The sequence below is a fragment of the Cynocephalus volans genome, chromosome 4 (genome assembly GCF_027409185.1).
Source record: "Cynocephalus volans isolate mCynVol1 chromosome 4, mCynVol1.pri, whole genome shotgun sequence".
Classification (NCBI taxonomy): domain Eukaryota; kingdom Metazoa; phylum Chordata; class Mammalia; order Dermoptera; family Cynocephalidae; genus Cynocephalus; species Cynocephalus volans.
In genome coordinates this window covers 89,020,622-89,038,767 of record NC_084463.1, presented here as the reverse complement: position 1 = coordinate 89,038,767, position 18,146 = coordinate 89,020,622, and the positions used below count along the sequence as shown (strand labels likewise).

The window sequence follows — 18,146 nt, the reverse complement described above, 5'->3', positions numbered from 1 at the left end:
TTGTTTCTCATATCCCTTCCCTTCCTCTTGGGTTCATTTTTCTTCTTACTGAAGTGTTTCCCATGATGGTTCTTTTGGCAAGGTTCTCTGTCTTTTCAACATGCTTAGTCTTTGTGTTGCTTTAAGAGATTCTTGTGTTGTCACTCTTGAATGCTGATTCTTGGTTCGTGGTGATTTGCCCTCAGCACTTTAATGATATCACTCTGTTTTCTTCTGGCAGTTGTCCTGGTGAGAAGTCTGAGTCACTCTGGTTGTCATTCTTTCTTGATGTTCTGCACATTTACTACTCTTAGGAGTCAGAACTTTCCAGAAAATTCTTATCCATTATCTCTTAGAATATTGTCCTTTATTCTATCATTCAGCACTCTTATTAAATGTATATTTGAGCTTCTGAATCTTTTCTCTATTTCTCAACTTTTAAAAAATATTTTCTTTCTTTTATCTCTGTGTTGCTTTTTAGGTGGTATTCTCAGTTCTGTTTTCAACTGAATTAAGACTAATGTTAGGTGGATCCAGTCCACTATTTATTCCTCTTATTGTTTCAAAAAGTATATATGATACATTTTATTTTTTATACATCATATATTTTATTACTACATATTAGGTTCTCTTCTTTATTTGCCTGCTCTTGCCAGTTCCTTCTTTATCTATGAATAATTTGATGTACTTGTTTAAAATTCTCCTCCCATTGCTTTATCATCTTTATTTCTTTGGGTGTGAGTTACTTCATTTGTTGGGTCTGCTAACAGGGTACTCTCTTGGCTCTGGAGTACTTTAAATGCTTGGCAATTTTGCTTTGAGAATTTATCTGTCTTGAAGTTTTTCCTACTTTTGTTTCTGTCTGTTATGTGATTTTCATCACATCCAGGTTATACAGCTACAAAGCCTGCTTTGTACAAGGATACTTCAAAAAGTTCATGGAAAGATTTATATTATCTTTTAAAAAAATCAATCAGTTAATTAATTTCTTATTAATATTATTATCTTTTTACATCCTATGATGTTGTTGTGGAGCAGTTGGGAGGGAGGGGGAAAGGGGAAAGGGGAAGGAAATGGGATGGGAGAAGGAGGAAGGAGCAGGGGTGGGACTGAGGCCTGTGGCACCCCCCTCATTCCCATAGGGGAGACCAGGGGGCTTCCAGCAGTGGCTTGGTCATTGCCGGGCTGGGTACAGATGTCAGGCATGTGTGGCAAAAGCCCTCAACCACCACCACCACAACTCAGGAACCCAGGGCCTTTCTTGCTGCAGCTTGGTGGTTGTTGATGGGCTGGTTGCAGGTGTCAGGGGGGTGTGGCCAAGGCCCTTGGCCCCCACCTTTGGGACTGGCTGCAGGTGTTGGGGGACATGGCTGGGTCCCCTGGCCCTCCCCGCTTTCTGGCTTGGTAGCCCAGGGGACTTCTGGTCCTTCTAGGTGTTATAGGTGTTCTTTGGTGAAATGAGACCTTTAATAGTTAATATCAAACTTTGTCTCCAATTGTGGGAACTTTGTTTTTTCTTTCAGTTCTGTGTTGTGTTATTTGCTGTTTCTACCACTTAAACTCTGTGCTGGAACTAATTTTTTGTCCTTTGCTTACTTCTAAAATGGGGCAACTTCCTGTGGGGACCAGTAATTGAGCCCTGTGGTTGAGCTAAATTGATGCTGATTCCCTAGGGAAGGCTTTTTGTGCAGCCCAGGTTTTAATGGTTGACTTTATAGGTACTTCCGGGTCTAGTGAGATCCAGTGCACCTGGGTTGTGTAGAAACTCTGGTCTGGACCTGAGTCTTTTCATCAAACTGCATTGTTCTCATGCAATTCTATATTCCTGACCAGTCTCCTCTGAGTGCTCCTACACTGATTGGGGGGCAGATCAGCTGTCCTTGCTGTGCCCCAGTGTTCCCCTGGTGGGCCCGTCTCCTCCACTGTCCATGCTCCAAACACTTCCCATGAGATGGGCCATGCACCATTCCTTTGCAATGATTCATCAGCCTCTGAGTGGCTCCTTCTTTTCAGTTGTTGTGGCTCCTTGCTCTATGTGGGTCCATGAGAACTGTATTAGTGGTCTTGGTGGCCCCCAGGCCACCAAGAGGAGAAGATCCTCTTCTCCCCAGCTGCCTCCAAGCAACTTCATCTGAAGGGCACAACTGTGGCTTTTGCCAGTTCCTGCTCTGTGCACTCAGCCTGGAAACAGCCAGGATTTGAAACAGTAGGAGCATTTCTTTCTTTCTCTCATCGTGGCTTCTCTTGCCTTCATGTAGTCCATAGGTCTGTCCTCCTCTTCCCCTGAGCTCTAGCAGCCCCAACTTGGCTGTTGTTGCTTTTTAATAGTTGTAAATTGGTTGATCTGTGGGAGAGAGAGATGCTGGGAACTGTCTATTCCACTGTCTTGGCTGGAAGTCTGTATTATCTTTTAATTATCTTTTTACCACAAAGTTTTTGAAGTACACTTGTGTGTGTGTATTTTTTAGTGTTTTTATGGTTTATTTTAACACAAATAAAATCTGAACACAAGCTGTCTATTCATTTTCTTTGTTGTGCACCCTGGTATTGGGATTAGTGACTACGGCGGCTAGCTGGGCTGCTCTTTCCACGTGGCTTTACAGTTCTTGGAGGAAACACTGTGAGCAATCTCAGCACAGTAAGATTTGTTGCACATCTGCAGCTCTTCCTGCTCCTTGACGTTGTGAACCAGTAACCTCCAGAAGCCACTGGGCAGCATATGCTTTGTTTTCTTGTTGCTCCCATAACCAGTGTAGGGCATCAAGATATGGCCCTTGAATCTTCTTTGCACTCTGTTGTCAGTACCTCTGTGTTTCTGCCAGTTATGGTTAATTTTGATGTATTGGTCTGACTGGTGCAGGATGATCTTCTTGGTCCTCTTTTTGAGAATCTTGAGCTTCACAAGGGGTCTGAGTGCAGCCACTGAGTAAGATGCTGAGTAAGAGATGGCTGCCACCTCTGTAGGCAGTGCCAAGGACGAGAAAGCCTACTTCATGTTGATATTTAAAGCTCTTGCCCTGGGCCACCTGGGCAATGCTGGAAACCATATGCACACCTGGTGGGGTTCAGTTCTTGGTCTCTGACAAGGGGCTGGAGCCTGTGTGAAGTCAAGAGAATGGACTGTGTTTCCTACACTTCATCAGGGGATTGTGGTTGGAAGTATTCTCCATGCCAGTGGTATGGAGAGAAGGCAAAAGCACTTGGATCCAGTCAGTAAATTCTGTCAACTTCACCTTCAACATATATCCAGAATCCAGCCACTTCTTATTACCGCTTCTGCTACCACCCTGGTCCAAGCCACTATCTCTTTCTCTTGAGTTATTGGATTTGTCTCCTAATTGTTCACCCTGTTCCTGCCATTGTCCCTATTCAGTTTACTCTCAACACTGCAGCCAAAGTAATCCTTTGAAAGTGTAAGTTAGATGATCTCATCCACTGCCCAAAACCCTCCAGTGACTTCCCAATCTCTCTCAGGGTAAAAGTCAAAGTCCTTACCATGGCCTTCAAGATCCTGCCTGGTCACTGACCTACCTCCTCCTTGTCACCCCTAACTCATCCCCCTCAAGCTGCACTGAACACAGGCGTGCTCCCACCTCACGGGCTTTGCTCGTTTGCTTGCCTGGATCGTCTTTTCCATCAGATATCTACGTTGTTGCTCCCTCACTTCTTCCAGGTATTTACTGAAATGTCACCTTCCCTGGCCGTTCTATTCAGGATTTAATACTCCATTCCTTCAGCACTGCATGGCATCTAACCATCATGAAACATACTGTCGAGTTCACTTGTTTGTCTTGTTGTCGATTGTCTGTCCCCATCAGAATGTTAAGTTCAGGAGGACAGGGATTTTGTGTGTATGTTTTGTTCTTCACTGTATCTTCCATGTCTAATACAGTGCACATGGTAAGCACTCAGTACACTTTTTTGGAATGAGTAAATTTTCTTCCATTTCACAGAATCGGTAACTAAGACTTTGCCAGATTATACACCTTGCCTAATTTCAGTCAGCTTGTAAGCAACAAAGCTGGGATTCAAACCCAGTTTTATCTGATACCAAGTACAGGTTCTTAACCTTTTTAAATAGAGCTGTTGTGAGGAAAACCATTGAGATGTATTTTTAATTACATTATACTTGCTTCTAAAATGATCATTGCTCTAGAGGCCAGACTGTATTAAACATTAATTAATGTTGCATTGTTTTTATAGATTATCATCGCCAGGTTGTCTGAAAAATGACAATGAAATGAAGCCCAGAACATCTCCAGCCCTTGCTTGCCTGGGTCATAATAAGGCAGGACAGGTACAGCATCTTCAAACAAACAAAGCCCAGTCAGATCCTTCCTTTGCACTTCTGTTTCTCAAGAGAGTTCTGGGACTCTCTCTTAATTGTAATATATGGCTATGGAACAAGTACTCAATAGTCAAACTGGTCAGTGGTAAATCTCCCTACTAGTCAAGATCTACTAGTTAACAGAAATAGGATCAGGAAATCCCTTTCTGATTTTCAGTTGCTATAAACACTTCTGATTAGCTGAAAGTTCAGTAAATCCTTTTGATTATTTGTGGGGTCCACTCTGCAAATCTCCTTTTGCTAATTGTCACTAATATATCCTTTTATAAAGTATGTTTATTGATATACCTAGACTTTGGAGAGCTTGTGAAGGGAATGTGAAGACAAAGAAGTAAAAGGTAGAAATTAATTTGTCCTGAAATTTGGGATTGTAGGAAATGTGCTATGTCTGTTTGCAACGAGCACAACGCAATTGCCCATTGTACTTTGGAGAGGAGAGGAAGAGAGAGAGAGATGATGAGCGGCTCATACAGCAGTACCAAGTGCTGAAGGATCAGGAGGCGCTCTTCAAACAGCAGGTAGTCCAGCACCTTGACTCAGTGTGTCTCATACAGGACAGTAGAACATGATTATAAAATGCTCCATCGTGCACCTGTACTGTAACATATCTAAGCATTTAGGGACTGCTGGACTAAAACTTGGGTTGTGTCCAAGTTTTCACTAATAATAAGCAACACAGGGATAGATATCCATGTAGTTGAATGTTTGCACGTATCACTGCTTTCCCCCCAATAAGTACTGAATTTTACTTTATTTTTTTTCTTCATTTTTACGGCAATTTTAGTTTTACAGAGAAATTGAGCAGAAAATACCGATAATTCCCATACCCTTCCCCTACTCACATATACAGTTTCTCCTGTTACTGACATGTTACATTAGTGTGGTACATTTGTTACAATTATGAATCAATATTGATATATTATTATTAACTTAATTCTATATTAGGGTTCCCTCTTTGTATTGTGTAGTTCTATGGGTTTTGCCTAATGCATGTCACGTATTAACCATTACTGTATCATTCAGAATAGTTTTGCTGCCCTAAAAATCCTCTGTGCTCCTCCTGTTCATCCCTCCCACCCTCCCTCATCCCCTGAAATTCTGGCAACCACTGATTATTTTTTTTTAATTACCTCAAACATTTATCATTTATTTCTGTTGGCAACATTCAAAATTCTCTCTTCTAGCTAATTGAAAGTATGCAATAAATTGTTGTTAATTATGGTCACCCTACAGTGCTATAGAACACTAGATAATGCTCCTCCTATGTAGCCGTACTTTTGTATCCGTTAATCAACCTCTCACTATATCCCTGCCCTGACCCCCAATCCCCCACCCTTTCCAGCCTCTGGTAACAGCCACTCTACTCTCAACTTCTATGTGATCAACTTTCTTAGCTTCCACGTATGAGTGAGAACATGCAGCGTTTCTCTTTCTGTTCCTGGCTTACTTTACTTAACATAATGTCCTCCAAGCTCATCTATGTTGCTGTGAAGGACAGAATTTCATTCTTTTTTTATAGCTGAGTAGTATTCCATTGTGTGTATATAGAGCACATTTTCATTATCCATTCATCTGTTGATGGACACTTGGGTTGATTCCACGTCTTGGCTGTCGTGAATAGAGCTGCAATAAACATGGGAGTGAAAATATCTCTTCGATATATCGATTTCCTTTCATTTGGATATATACTCAGTAGTGGGACTGCTGGACCACATGGTAATTCTATTTGTAGTTTTTGAGGAATCTCCAAACTGTTTTCCATAATTGTTACGCTAATTTACATTCCCATCAACAGTGTATAAGAGTTCCCCTTTCTCTACATCCTCTCCATCATTTGTTATTTTTCATCTTTTTGATAATAGCCATTCTGACTGGAGTGAGGTGATATTTCATTGTGGTTTTTATCTGCATTTTCCTGATGATTGATTGAGCTTTTTTTCATATACCTGTTGGCCATTTGTATGTCTTCTTTTGAGAAATGTCTATTCAGCTCATTTGCTCATTTGTTTCATCCAATTATTTGTTTTCTTGCTTTTGAGTTGTTTGAGATCCTTGTATATTTGGGATATTAAGCCCTTGTTAGATGCATAGTTTGCAAATATTTTCTCTCATTCTGCAGGTTGTCTCTTCACTCTGTGATTGTTTTCTTTGCTGTGCAGAAGCATTTAGTTTGATATAAAGGGATTGAATTTTAAAGGTGAACTTGCTGGATTTATATGAGGTGTCTTCAAAGAGTGTATGGAAAGATTTTTATCTTTTTTTTTTTTGGCAGCTGGCTAGCATGGGGATCTGAACTCTTGACTTGTATTATCTTTTAATTTCATTTTTCCATGAACTTTTTGAAGTACCCTTGTTTTTGATTTCTAGTAGCACTGCTTTTACCCTTCAGAATCATGGCCTATCTCAAGCAGGAAAAACAGAATGACACCTTTACATTTGCTCTATCCAGATTTCTGTGGTCTCCAATAATTGACCCTACTGCCCTTTCCTGCATTTATGATAAAATCTTCTATTCCTTACTAAGATTCCTGTAGTGGTGGTACCTAAATCCCAAGAACAGGACATAAAAAATCTACCCCAACTCACTTTTTTAAATCTGTGAAGACATTAGAAAGAAACATTGCCTCCAAAAGGCAGGTTCCTACCTTGGTTGGATTATTTTAATGCAATAGAATTTAAAATTTTAAAGGCTCTATTTCAATATGCAATTAAAAATTAAAAAAAATTTTTTTTTGCAATTAGATGAAAAGTCTGGCTACTAGAGAGCAGAATCAGAAAAATGCTGCCTATAATCTTGGAGTTGCTGAAGCTATCAGAAGCCACAAGAATGAGAAACCTGAATTCTATGTAAGAATCTTTTAAAAATTTCTGTTGCTAACACCTGTCTCATCTCTGCATATTTGGATCCACTCCCTGTATTGCAGGTTGTGCCACTTTTTAAGTGGAAGAGTTTTTAAATGGAAAAGTGGGTGGTGCAGGGTTGAAGCTTTCTTCTAGGTCAGGTGGTGTCCAGTGTCTGCCCCCACACAATTCACATTCACAATACTGTTCTTATTAGTCTCTTAGTTAATTACAGTAATTCTCAACTAGGACCTAGGACAGATGGTGGGGTACCAGCCTCAGTAAAGTCCAGCCCCAGGATCTAAAGAGAGAACGAGCAGCATTGGCATCACCTCAGAGCTTGCTGGAAAAGCAGAATCTAGGGCCCCATCTCAGACCTCCTAAATAGAAATTGTATTAGCCCATTTTTGTTGCTTATAGCAAAATACACAGAACTGGGTATTGTATAAAGAAAATAAAATTTATTGCCCACAGTTTCAGAGGCTGAGAAATCCAAAATCCAGTGAACACATTTGGTGAAGGCTTTGGTGGTGGCAACAGTGACATCAGGGTATCACATTGCAAAAGCAGTGTAGCAGAGAGAGCAGAGAGAGAGAGAGAGACTAACCTCCTCATTCATTCTCTTTTTAAAGCTCTCAGAACCATGCCCATGACCACCATTTTTAATCCATTCACTATGGCATAGTGCTGCAATCTAATACCTTTTCCAGGCCCCAGCTTTCAATTACCATAATAGGATTTCTCACCCCCAACACTTACAGCGGGGATTACGTTTTGGGGGGACATTCAACCCAAGGCAGTAATGTACATTGGAATAAGATCCCCAGGTGGTTATATATGCATTAAAGTTTGAGAAGCCCAGCTTCAGATGGAGGTATCATCTGCTTCACCAATTGGTTCAGTTTTCAATCATTGTGTCTACCTTTATTTCTGCCTGAATCTTTCTCTTTTCACACCAATATCTTGGTAGTCTGACACTCTGGACTTAAATCTAATAAAGCGTGTATTTTTTATTAATCATCAAACATTTATTAAACTCCTCTGTGCTGGCCACTGTGCTGATAGCTATGAATATAAGGTCCCTCAAGTAAAGAGGTCTCAGTCTAGTGGGGGAGACAGACAACTTAAAGAGACAAGAGTGTGGTGTAATAAATGCTAGGATAAATCTTTGAGAAGGGCACTATGTGAGCAAAGAGGAGAGTCACTTAACCCAGACAGGAGATCTGGAAGGACTTCCTGGCATATGAGAGTTAGGTAGAGAAGCAGAGAGCATTCCAGGCAGGGGGTGCGAGGAGGGAGAGCAAGCGAGCATGGTGCTTTTGAGGTTGGGGCATGATCTCTTGCTCTCCTGATATACAAGATATAAGCTCCAGATTAAATTTCTTACTTTGATTCTCATGTTTGATATATCTGTAGACATCTGGAATTTAAAAAGACCCAGACAGAACTTTCAATTCCCTTAACCTGTTCTCTCCATCTTCCCATGTTAGTAAGTGGCATCACCAGCCAGCAAACTCCATATACAGGACTGATTCCAGATTCCTTTCTCCGTCCCCTGCATCCAACCATCTGCAAGTCCAGTTGCATTTACCTCCAAAATGTAGCCAGTATCTTCATACCTCTTCATCTTCAATGTTATACACTAGTCCAAGCCACATTTTAAGGCCCAGCTTCTGCAGTACCTCCCGAGTTAGACATACTGTTTGTGTTCTCGCTCTCCTACGGTCCATTCTCCACATAGCAGCCAAAGTGATCTTTTAAGATTCGGAAGCAAAACATGCCATTCTCCCATTTTGAAGCCTCTACTGGCCTCCCCTTGAATTAAAATGAAATGTAACTCCTTACCTTGACCTATCAGACCCTATATGATTTGGCCCCTGCCTTCCTCTTTGAGTTCACTGACTTCTGCTCCCCTTGCTTACTGTGCCTCAGCCACACAGACATCCTTCTGCCTATTGAACATGCCTGCCCTGTTTTGATCTAAGGTCTTTGTACTTGCTGATACTTCTGTGTGGAACACAGGTCCCCCTGATATTTACAATGGAGGTGATTCTCTTATCTCCACAGAAGTGTTCCCTCGTAACCAACCATTTCAGCCCTATTCCCACCTACTCACTTGTTGTGATAAGGACTTCATAGTGCTCATCACTACCTTAAATGATCTGATGTATTACTTGTTGGCTGTCTCCTGGACCAGATGCAGGTGTGATGACAGCTGGGGTCTCTGTTCTTGGTCACTGTTGGGTTGCCAGGGTCTCGAATGGCCAGGCCCACAGCAGGTGTTCAGTTCTCCCTTGTGCCACCTCCTCTTTTGTCTTCGCCCAGATTTTGCGCACCCACTCAGAATTCCTTCTTCCTTTCATCTGGATGTTGTCAGTGCTAGCTCAGGACTTATTCCATGGGTCCTTTTTTCATCCCTGTCTCAGAAATGGGACTCTGGTCAGCTCAACTCAGCTTCATTCTTGAACACGCTCATATTATTCTGTGGGTTACCTTAACATTAGCCGGTCAGTGTATTGAGGACTGAGTAAATATTAGAAATTAAAAAAATACTTTCTGATTGATTTTAGTCTTCTGAATTATTACCTTTATTTTTTGGCATTCTAGCATGAATGAATTGCTTCTCTTTTATTCTAGAAATCCTTCCTGTTTGATAAACGGCCACTCAGTCCTGAGCTGAATGCTCTTAAGCAAGAGGAATATTGCCAAAGTCTCCTGAAACAAATGGATAACAGACGGGAAAAAGAAATAAAGCAAAGACAAAACAAAGAGCTGATGGACCGCCTAGAACAAGTGCAACTCACAGAGGAGTGAGTCCAGCTAGACATGCTCTGAAAAACAAATGCGGAATTTTCATGTCAAGTTAATTTCCATGTGGGATTGAATCAGCATTCGTAGTTTCATCAGCACCACTGTAACTAACTGAGCAAACTAACCCAGTTAGCAGCCATACCATAGCATAAATTTACATTAGAAAAATGAAAAACCAATCATTATTATTATTATCATTGTAGTAAAGATTGCCAGTCTATAATTACTATAGTTACAGAGTATTGATTTGTATTGTTTTGCAATCACCAATACTGGTAGGTGGAGGAAGGGACATGTCTTGAGCAGGCACCTTTTCCAGCAATTGGATGTTCAGGTGATGTCAAGGAAAAGCTGAGGTTTTATTATAAGTATGTAGGGATGTCCCATGGAACCCAGGAAGGATTGGAACCAGGGACTAGAGAGGCATCCCCTTTGCTTACACCCGCAGCTCCTTAGTTGACATTGTCTTTATTCCAGCTCAAACTTGGAGAATGCTAGTCTCAATTCCAAATTTTCAGGGAAGAGAATCTGATTGGTATTGATTGGGTTATCTGAGGCCTGAGATAGGGTCAGGGCCATGGAGTTCATATATGCCTATGGGGGCCCACATTTTTGCTACTGAGGCAAGAAGAGCAATTGTGGAGGCTGTAGTTACCTAGATTTTTTGAAGAACTGGGAGGGGTGTGGGGGATGGTGCCTGCTGTTTTAGCAGTAGTGCATTTGGACAATATGGTTGGTATATTAGTCTGTTTATGTTGCTTATAACAAAGTACATGGAACCAGGTGATTTGTAAAGAAAATGAAATTTATTGCTTACAGTTTCTGAGGCTGGGAAGTCCAATGCCCATCTGGTGGTGGTGACAGTGACCCAGGGGTCTCACATTGCAAGACAGTGGAAACAGAGAGAGCAGAGAGAGAGAGAAAGACAGACTCCTCTTTTAAAGACCTCAGAACGATGCCTCTGACCACCATTTTTAATCCATTCCCTACTGCATGGTCCTACAACCCAATCATCTCTTCATGGCTCCAACTTTCAACTACCATAATAGGATTTCCTACTCTCTTAACAGTCACAGTGGGGGCTTTTTTTTTTTTTTCTTTTTTTTTAAAGATGACCGGTAAGGGGATCTTAACCCTTGACTTGGTGTTGTCAGCACCACACTCTTCCACGTGAGCCACAGACAGGCCCTTGGGGCTAAGTTTCTAATATGTAAAACTTGGGAGACAATTCAAACTTCAATGAGTTTTGGGGGGACATAATTCAATACACTACAGTTGGTCACCTTATTTTACCTGTCTTGTCTGTCCTGTGTTGAACACATTGTCTACTAGCCTATGGATTTGAATTACTCTTTTCTTTCTTATATTGAAAGCTCTCGGAATGAAATGTCAATTTTTATTTACCAAGCTCTCATTCTTACATATTAGACATGTTTTGATGATGTTACTCTGTATTATTAAAGACTCTGTTAAACTACGGGCCCACCTTCTCCTGTTCTTAACTGCCAGACTTGCTGCGCAAAGAGCCAAATACTTAAAAGATAAGATGGAAGAAACACAGTGTTACAAGAGAGCTTTGGATGCACAGGTAAGGGGACAATTATTACTATTTAAAAAATTATGCAGTGTTTCAGTAGCATTCTAAAAATATGTATAAATACTGTAATGTTATGGATGCTTTTATATGCATTTTGTGATTTTTGAGCCCCTTGTTCTTTCCTGTATGGTACTGGTATTTTTCTGAGTGTCCATAAGGTTTGTTCTCTGGTAGAATTATAATCTGCATTATGTGTGTCCCTGTTTCAGGTAAAGAACAGACCCTCGCAGCTGCCCATGTTTGAGCCAGACTCCTCTGAGCCTATCTTTGGTAAGGACGAGGGTGAGCTGATGGCAGAAAAGCGAAAGCGAGAACAGAATTGCATGAAGCACCAGCTGGAGACAGCTGCTGGCCGCAAGACGAGAGCCATCCTGCACCAGCTGCTGGACCAGAGACGGGACTTGCAGCTGCTTCAGAGGACACAGCGACAGTAAGGAGGTCCCTGAGCTTTCTCCCTCCTTGTCCCCTCCCTCTCTTCTTTCCTCTCCTCTCTCTCTCTTTCTCATACAACAGCACAGAAGTAAGAATAATAGCTCACACACTGAGGAGTTGCTTGTGCGAGACATTGTTCTAAGCTCATTACATGCTTCAGCTCATTTTATGCTCACTATTTGCCCTCTGAAGAAAAAGTTATGAAATCAATATTAAAAACCCTCTCTTGACCTCACTTCTCCCTCCAGTTACCGCCCTATATTTTTCCTTCCCTTTACAATACACTTGAGTTTTGAAAGTTCTTTATATACTCTGTGTACAAGTCCTTTATCAGATATGTTTTTGAAAACTTAAACATGACTGAGGGGAAAATGTCTTTCCCACTGATTTTTTTAAAAAATGTATTCCCTTGGGAAAGCATTGAGCTCCGTTTTAGCTTCTGTTTTACAGCAGGCGAACAGCCCTCACTTGCCCCTTAGTGGCTCTGCCTTTCCACATGTGCTGCCACAGCTGGATCTGGGAGCCTTTGCATTTGTTGCTGAGATTATTGCAGCTTCCTCCTCTGCCTATAGCCGTTAACTTCTCTAGATGATCTCCTAAACTTGGAGTTAGGAGGATTAGACTCTGATACTTCCGAGTTCTATGACCTTGACTGGATCACATGTAGGGTCTCTGAGTCTTCTTTTTCTCCTATGAAAAATAAGGATAATCACACCTGCCCCACCCATCCTTACTGTGATAATTAAATGAAATTATGTATGTGAGAGCATTTTTGGAAACTGTAAATATCTGAACAAATGTAACCCTTGGTTTTTATTTAGTTACCTTTCTTGTTGGGGCTCTGGTTGTAGATCCGCTTTTCTGTATGGGTCAGATCCTTGTTTTCTGTTTCTGTATTCCTTACTGGTTATTATTCCAGGTTCTCTCACTTCCTTTATCTTTTCCAATTCCCTGGCCCTTCTCTGGTCCATCTCAAGATGTGATCTTAGGTCCTCCTGTGGCAAATAGAAGACCACATGCTTTCAGAGGGGATAATTTAGTCAGTGTGATCCAAACAGGCTTGCTGAGCTATTTATACTTGTTTTATTCTTTTTTTCTTTAAACTTTTCTGCTTTTGTTTAAATATATGTATATAACAATTTGTGCTCATTGAAACAAGTCAAATCGTGGAGGGATTTTTAAAAAATATTAAAGGTTAATAATTTCCCCTACGAAGCAGCCAATGTTAGGGTTAATATGCAGCCTTCTACATGTTTTTCTATCCTTTACAAATCTTTTCCTATTCAAACAATGGGCACACACATTTTTCTTTCTATTTTTGTAAATGAAAATGAAGTCTGTGAGATCTTATATATTACTCTGCAAATGAACCTTTCTTTAACCTGATAATGTGTCATTAATTCATACCCAGGTTTGCAAATATATACCAGATTTATTTTCTTTAATAGCAGCATAATATCTATAATACGGATATACTATAACCTTTACAGGATTGATGAACATTCACTGTTTCCAGATATTTTCCTATTACAACAATTCTGTATAAAACATTCTTAGTATATTTCCTGTACTGGCTCTTTTGTTTCTATCAGATAAATTCATAAAAGTGGGGTTGCCAGGTCAAGCATATGGCACATTTAAAGTATTCCAGATACTGACAGTTTAATTTTGAAAATGGTACAGCAATTTTCTTCCCAGAAGTGCTGTGAGAATGCTAGTTGCCCCCTGCACTGTCTCGTTTTCCTATTCTAGGCATTTAAATTAAAGCGTTTTTTTAAAATGTAACCTATCCTTTAAAACATAGGGTAATGGAGGCCAATAAGCATATGAAAATAATCTTAACATCACTAATCATTACGGAAATGCAAACCAAAACCACAGTGAGAGAACCACGTCATACCCATTAGGATTGCTTGTATTAGAAAGAAAACAACAGGTATTGGTGAGGATGTGGAGAAGTAGGAACCCTTGTGCATTGTTGGTGGGAATGTAAAATGGTGTAGCAGCTATGGAAACCACTATGACGGTTCCTCAAAAAAATTAAAAATAGAGTTACCATATGACCTTTCTGGGAATGTATCCAAAAAATTTGAAAGCAGGTACTCAAAGAGATATTTGCTCACCCATGTTCATAGCTGCACTTATTCACAATAGCCAAGTAGAAGCAACACAAGTGTCTATCCACAGATGAATGAGTGAACAAGATGTGTGGTATATACATACAATGGAATTATTATTCTACCTTAAGAAGGAAGAAAATGCTGACTCATGCCACAACATGGATGAACCTTGAGGACATTATGCTATCGAAACAAGCCAATCACAGAAAGACAAATGCTGTATGATTCCATTTATGCCAGGAGCTTGGGGAGGGAGAAATGGGGAGTTGTTTAATGGGTATAGAGTTTTAGTTTTGCAGGATGAAATTAGTTCTAGGGATTGGTTGCACAAAAATGTGAATATACTTAACATCAAATAACAGTATACATAGAAATGGTTAAGATGCTAAATTTTGTTATGTGTTTTTAACCACACAGACAAAAAACCCTATGAAAAGAAAAAAAAAGCTTATAAAAAAATGATAGTACCATTCAGTCATTGAGCTCCTATTATGTGATATTATATATATGTAATCTGTTTGTGATATCATTTAATCTTTATAATAACCACACAATAACTATTGAATAATCAATGCTTGTTAGATGAAAAGCTAGCTATGCTGTTTTAGAAAAAACTGAACTGGTACAGAAGACATTACTGATTTTTTGTTTTTCAGAGGATCCTGACACCTAGTGGCTGTAACACAAAACCCTTCAGAAGAGGCTAAATGAATAGTCACATTTAGTGATGCTACTTCTAGAATTTAATGAGAACTGACAGTAAAAGTTTCAATTTGGCAAGAAACAGACACATATAAATAACTTGAACCAGGCTTAAAGTGATTCATAACTTTAAGTGAGTTTGGAGATCAGTGATAGAAACACAGTGCTGGGAATACTGACACATTGTACTTGAAGAGAGATATTATACTGCAATCACTTCTTTGATTACATGGTTTTCACCAAACACTCCTATTTTTTTTCCTTGCCTTCTTCACAGTGTCAGCTATTTTCTCTCTTTTCTTTTCTCTTGCTTAGTCTTTTTCTGTTTCTTTCCCCCTTTCTAGACTTTCATTTGCATGCCTCTCTACTTTGTCTCGGAAAATGCCTGTAGCAACTGGTAGGCTGATTACTGACAGCCGAAAGCCTGGAATAAAAGGAAAGAAACATACTGTAGAGGAAATCCATTTGGAATGATTCTTCAGATGAGTTAAATTAGCCTCAAAAGAAATTAATGGCTTTAAAGGCTGAAATTGTTAACTGGAAAAGGTTTCAATGCTGCTTATTTAAACCAGGATTGAAGAAGAAAGATCATAGACCCATAAGTCATTTGAAAGCTAGGAGCTTCACTATACTGTTACAGCATTCATGCCTTTTAGTATATTTCACAGAGTAGTGAACAAACCGAAAGGTTTTCCATTTAGTCTAACATAAAACAGAAAGCATGGAGTCATGGGGCTCCCAAGGTTGGTCCGTGCCCTTACAAGTATTATGAGTGGAGTTAGACTGTTCTTTTCTCTCTAGACACTTGGCAGACAGAGCTGCCGAGCTGGAGCGAGTGAACAGAATCAACCAGTGCTTACAGGAGGACTGGGAAAGGAGTGCTGCGATGAAGAAGCAGCGGGACCTGGAAGAGAAGGCTTTTGAGCGGTAATACCTGACTGGCAACAGAAGTTCTTAGGTTGCAAAGAAAATCCCTTCTGTTCCTTGTTCACTTTCCTCTAACCCTGGAATGGCAGATAGGTTTCAAGTGCTGACTCCAGTTGATTAGTAGTGGCTGCCTGGAGAAGTTTGTGGAGAAAGCAAGCCTGTGTTCAGTAGGAAATACTGCTGTGATTGATTAGAAATGTCTGTTATGGACACAGGATTGGAGAATTCTGTATTGTATGCTGTGTTTACCAATTCTGTCCTAATCTTTACCTCTGCTTAGGATGGCTTTATTTTCTTTTTGTGTTGGATGGGGATTCTCTTTGGAAAGAACTAGTTGGAAGCAGGGAGAGTGAGTTTCTGATCTGAACACTTCCAAGGCTTATGGAATGGTCATTTAAGAGCAGAGTCAAGGGGGTGTGGGTAGGATTGGAAAAGTGAGGTGCCCGTTATGAACGAACCAAGAACATCTTCCTGAAAATTTTTATTATATCTCTGTCTCATCTCCCTAGCTATATATTTACAATCTAGAGTCAGGGAATCTGGGTTCTAGTCCTGGTTTTGATAATTAACACTAACTTTGGAGAGGCAGCTAATCTTTTTGTCTTATTTTTCTTATTTGTAAAATGGGAAAGTAAACACTTGCCAACCAAGCAAACACAGGAGTTTAAGGGATCAAATAAAGAGATGAGAAAGTATTACACTTTGAAAAAATTAAAACACTTTACAAATATATGTAAAGTATGATTTCATAGAAAGTTAAAAATTTGATATAACAGACCAAGTCTAACTAATTTTTATCATGGATAAAATTTGTTGTAATGGGTCTTCATCTCTAAATCTCCTTTCCTTTTTAGATTTTTTCATAAGGCTGTTTTTCTAATAGGCAGAACCCATATTTTATGATGACGAAAGTAAGAAGGATGAAATGAAAAATAGGTTCCAAAGGAGAAGTGGGGTCATTTGTCCTAGAGAAGCGGAAGGGAAAGGGGAGTTGAGGATTTCAAGCCATTTTCTCAGTGTTGTTGAAAAGTAGGTAAAAGGCAATGAGATTAATGCCAGGAAGATTTATTGGATTTAGAAAGAATGCCTGGCCAACATGGTGATAAAAGATATAGGAGCCACAGGAAATAATCTTGAGTGGCAGGCTATCAGCTCTGCGCCAGGAACATGGCAGAGCAGATCTGTTAACCTGAAGACCTAGGTCGAGCTCTGGGCAGGAACTCAAGCGGGCAGCAGGTAGGAAGAAAGAATTGGTTGATGTAAAAAAGAAAACAAAGCATAAGCAAAGACAAGGTTCCCCTGTGTGCAGTGAGCATGTGATAGTCTGTCCTAGTACCAAGGCAAGCCAGGTGGGGCTTCCCCTGCCCCCTTCCAAGGTTGTTTATTCTTTTTTCTGTTAAGGCTGCTCTTGCGATTCCTATTTTTTTTTTTTACAGAATTCCACCCATGTATAAATGTTTATGGGGTAGGAGAGATACCAGGAACTGTCTTACACAACAAAGAAAAATTGTCTAAGTAAAAAATCAGCTGTTGCTGCCCTCTCTTCTTTGCTTCAAACTGTTTTTTTGTCTCGTGAGACTTTCCTACTCTTCTCTCTCCGCTGGTGTTAACTGTTAACCAGCAGCTTAATGCCCCGATCTTCCCCTCCAAGGAGAGAGGCAGGGAGCCCGGCAGGGCACAGGTAGAGGTTGGCGGGCTGTGACATCTTGGGCAAGTTCTGTGTTCTCTCTCTGTGGGTTTGGGTGGGTGTGGCGAGGAGGAGGGTAGGGTCAGACTGTTGTGGTGGCTCTGAGCAGGGCCTTTCATTTAGTGGAGAACGAGGAACACAGGTGTGGAAGTGGGGGATGCCAGGAGGGGGGGAGCCGCAGATAGCAGCCTGGCGGGGAGGCTGCTCAGCCTCGAGAGCAGGGACCAGCTGTGACCTTTCTTCCGTGCCCCTCCCGGGAGCACCTGCTGCTGACTGCTTTTGCTCTCCTCTCCCAGGGCTTCGGACAAGCTGTTCCTCCTGGACCAGTGCGCGGAGTACGGGCGCTGCAAGCAGTGCCAGAGGCGCACCTCCAACGTGGGCGCCAGCAACCTGTGGCCGCTCAACACGTTCCTGCACGGCTCCCGGCTGTTTGTGTAAAACTCCAAGGGTGGACCTGCGTTTCCTGGGGAAAGATTTTATCTTTTATATGTTTAGGGTGATTGTGAAACTGCATATTTGTACCTCAGAGGAAAAAATGTATTGTTTGGGTTTGGTGCTTTTTAACCCCTGTCGAATTCACATAGGTGTTCCCCTCCTGCCTTCCTCTCAACCCGCTTAATTTGCAAACCTGTCTCCGATGGTTGTGAAGGTGTCTGAATCGTCCTCAGGGCTAGAACCCACTGCCACTGGGGCTGGGAATGG

The 18,146-nt window shown here is 40.9% G+C and overlaps 1 protein-coding gene and 1 pseudogene across 2 annotated transcripts in view; one reads left to right on the top strand and one right to left on the bottom strand.

Moving 5' to 3' along the window:
* The window catches only part of CCDC81 (coiled-coil domain containing 81), a 41,377-nt gene extending 23,495 nt beyond the window's left edge, over nucleotides 1–17,882 (top strand). For both annotated transcript variants that reach the window (XM_063095877.1, XM_063095876.1), the window contains 8 exons: nucleotides 4,183–4,276; nucleotides 4,702–4,845; nucleotides 7,070–7,174; nucleotides 9,806–9,978; nucleotides 11,489–11,567; nucleotides 11,786–12,006; nucleotides 15,632–15,757; nucleotides 17,741–17,882. In XM_063095877.1, the coding sequence (XP_062951947.1) occupies nucleotides 4,183–4,276; nucleotides 4,702–4,845; nucleotides 7,070–7,174; nucleotides 9,806–9,978; nucleotides 11,489–11,567; nucleotides 11,786–12,006; nucleotides 15,632–15,757; nucleotides 17,741–17,882 (1,084 nt within the window). The remainder of the gene's footprint in view (nucleotides 1–4,182; nucleotides 4,277–4,701; nucleotides 4,846–7,069; nucleotides 7,175–9,805; nucleotides 9,979–11,488; nucleotides 11,568–11,785; nucleotides 12,007–15,631; nucleotides 15,758–17,740) is intronic.
* LOC134374993 (large ribosomal subunit protein eL32-like) lies at nucleotides 2,496–4,127 on the bottom strand (annotated as a pseudogene).
* Nucleotides 17,883–18,146: the final 264 nt, after the last annotated feature.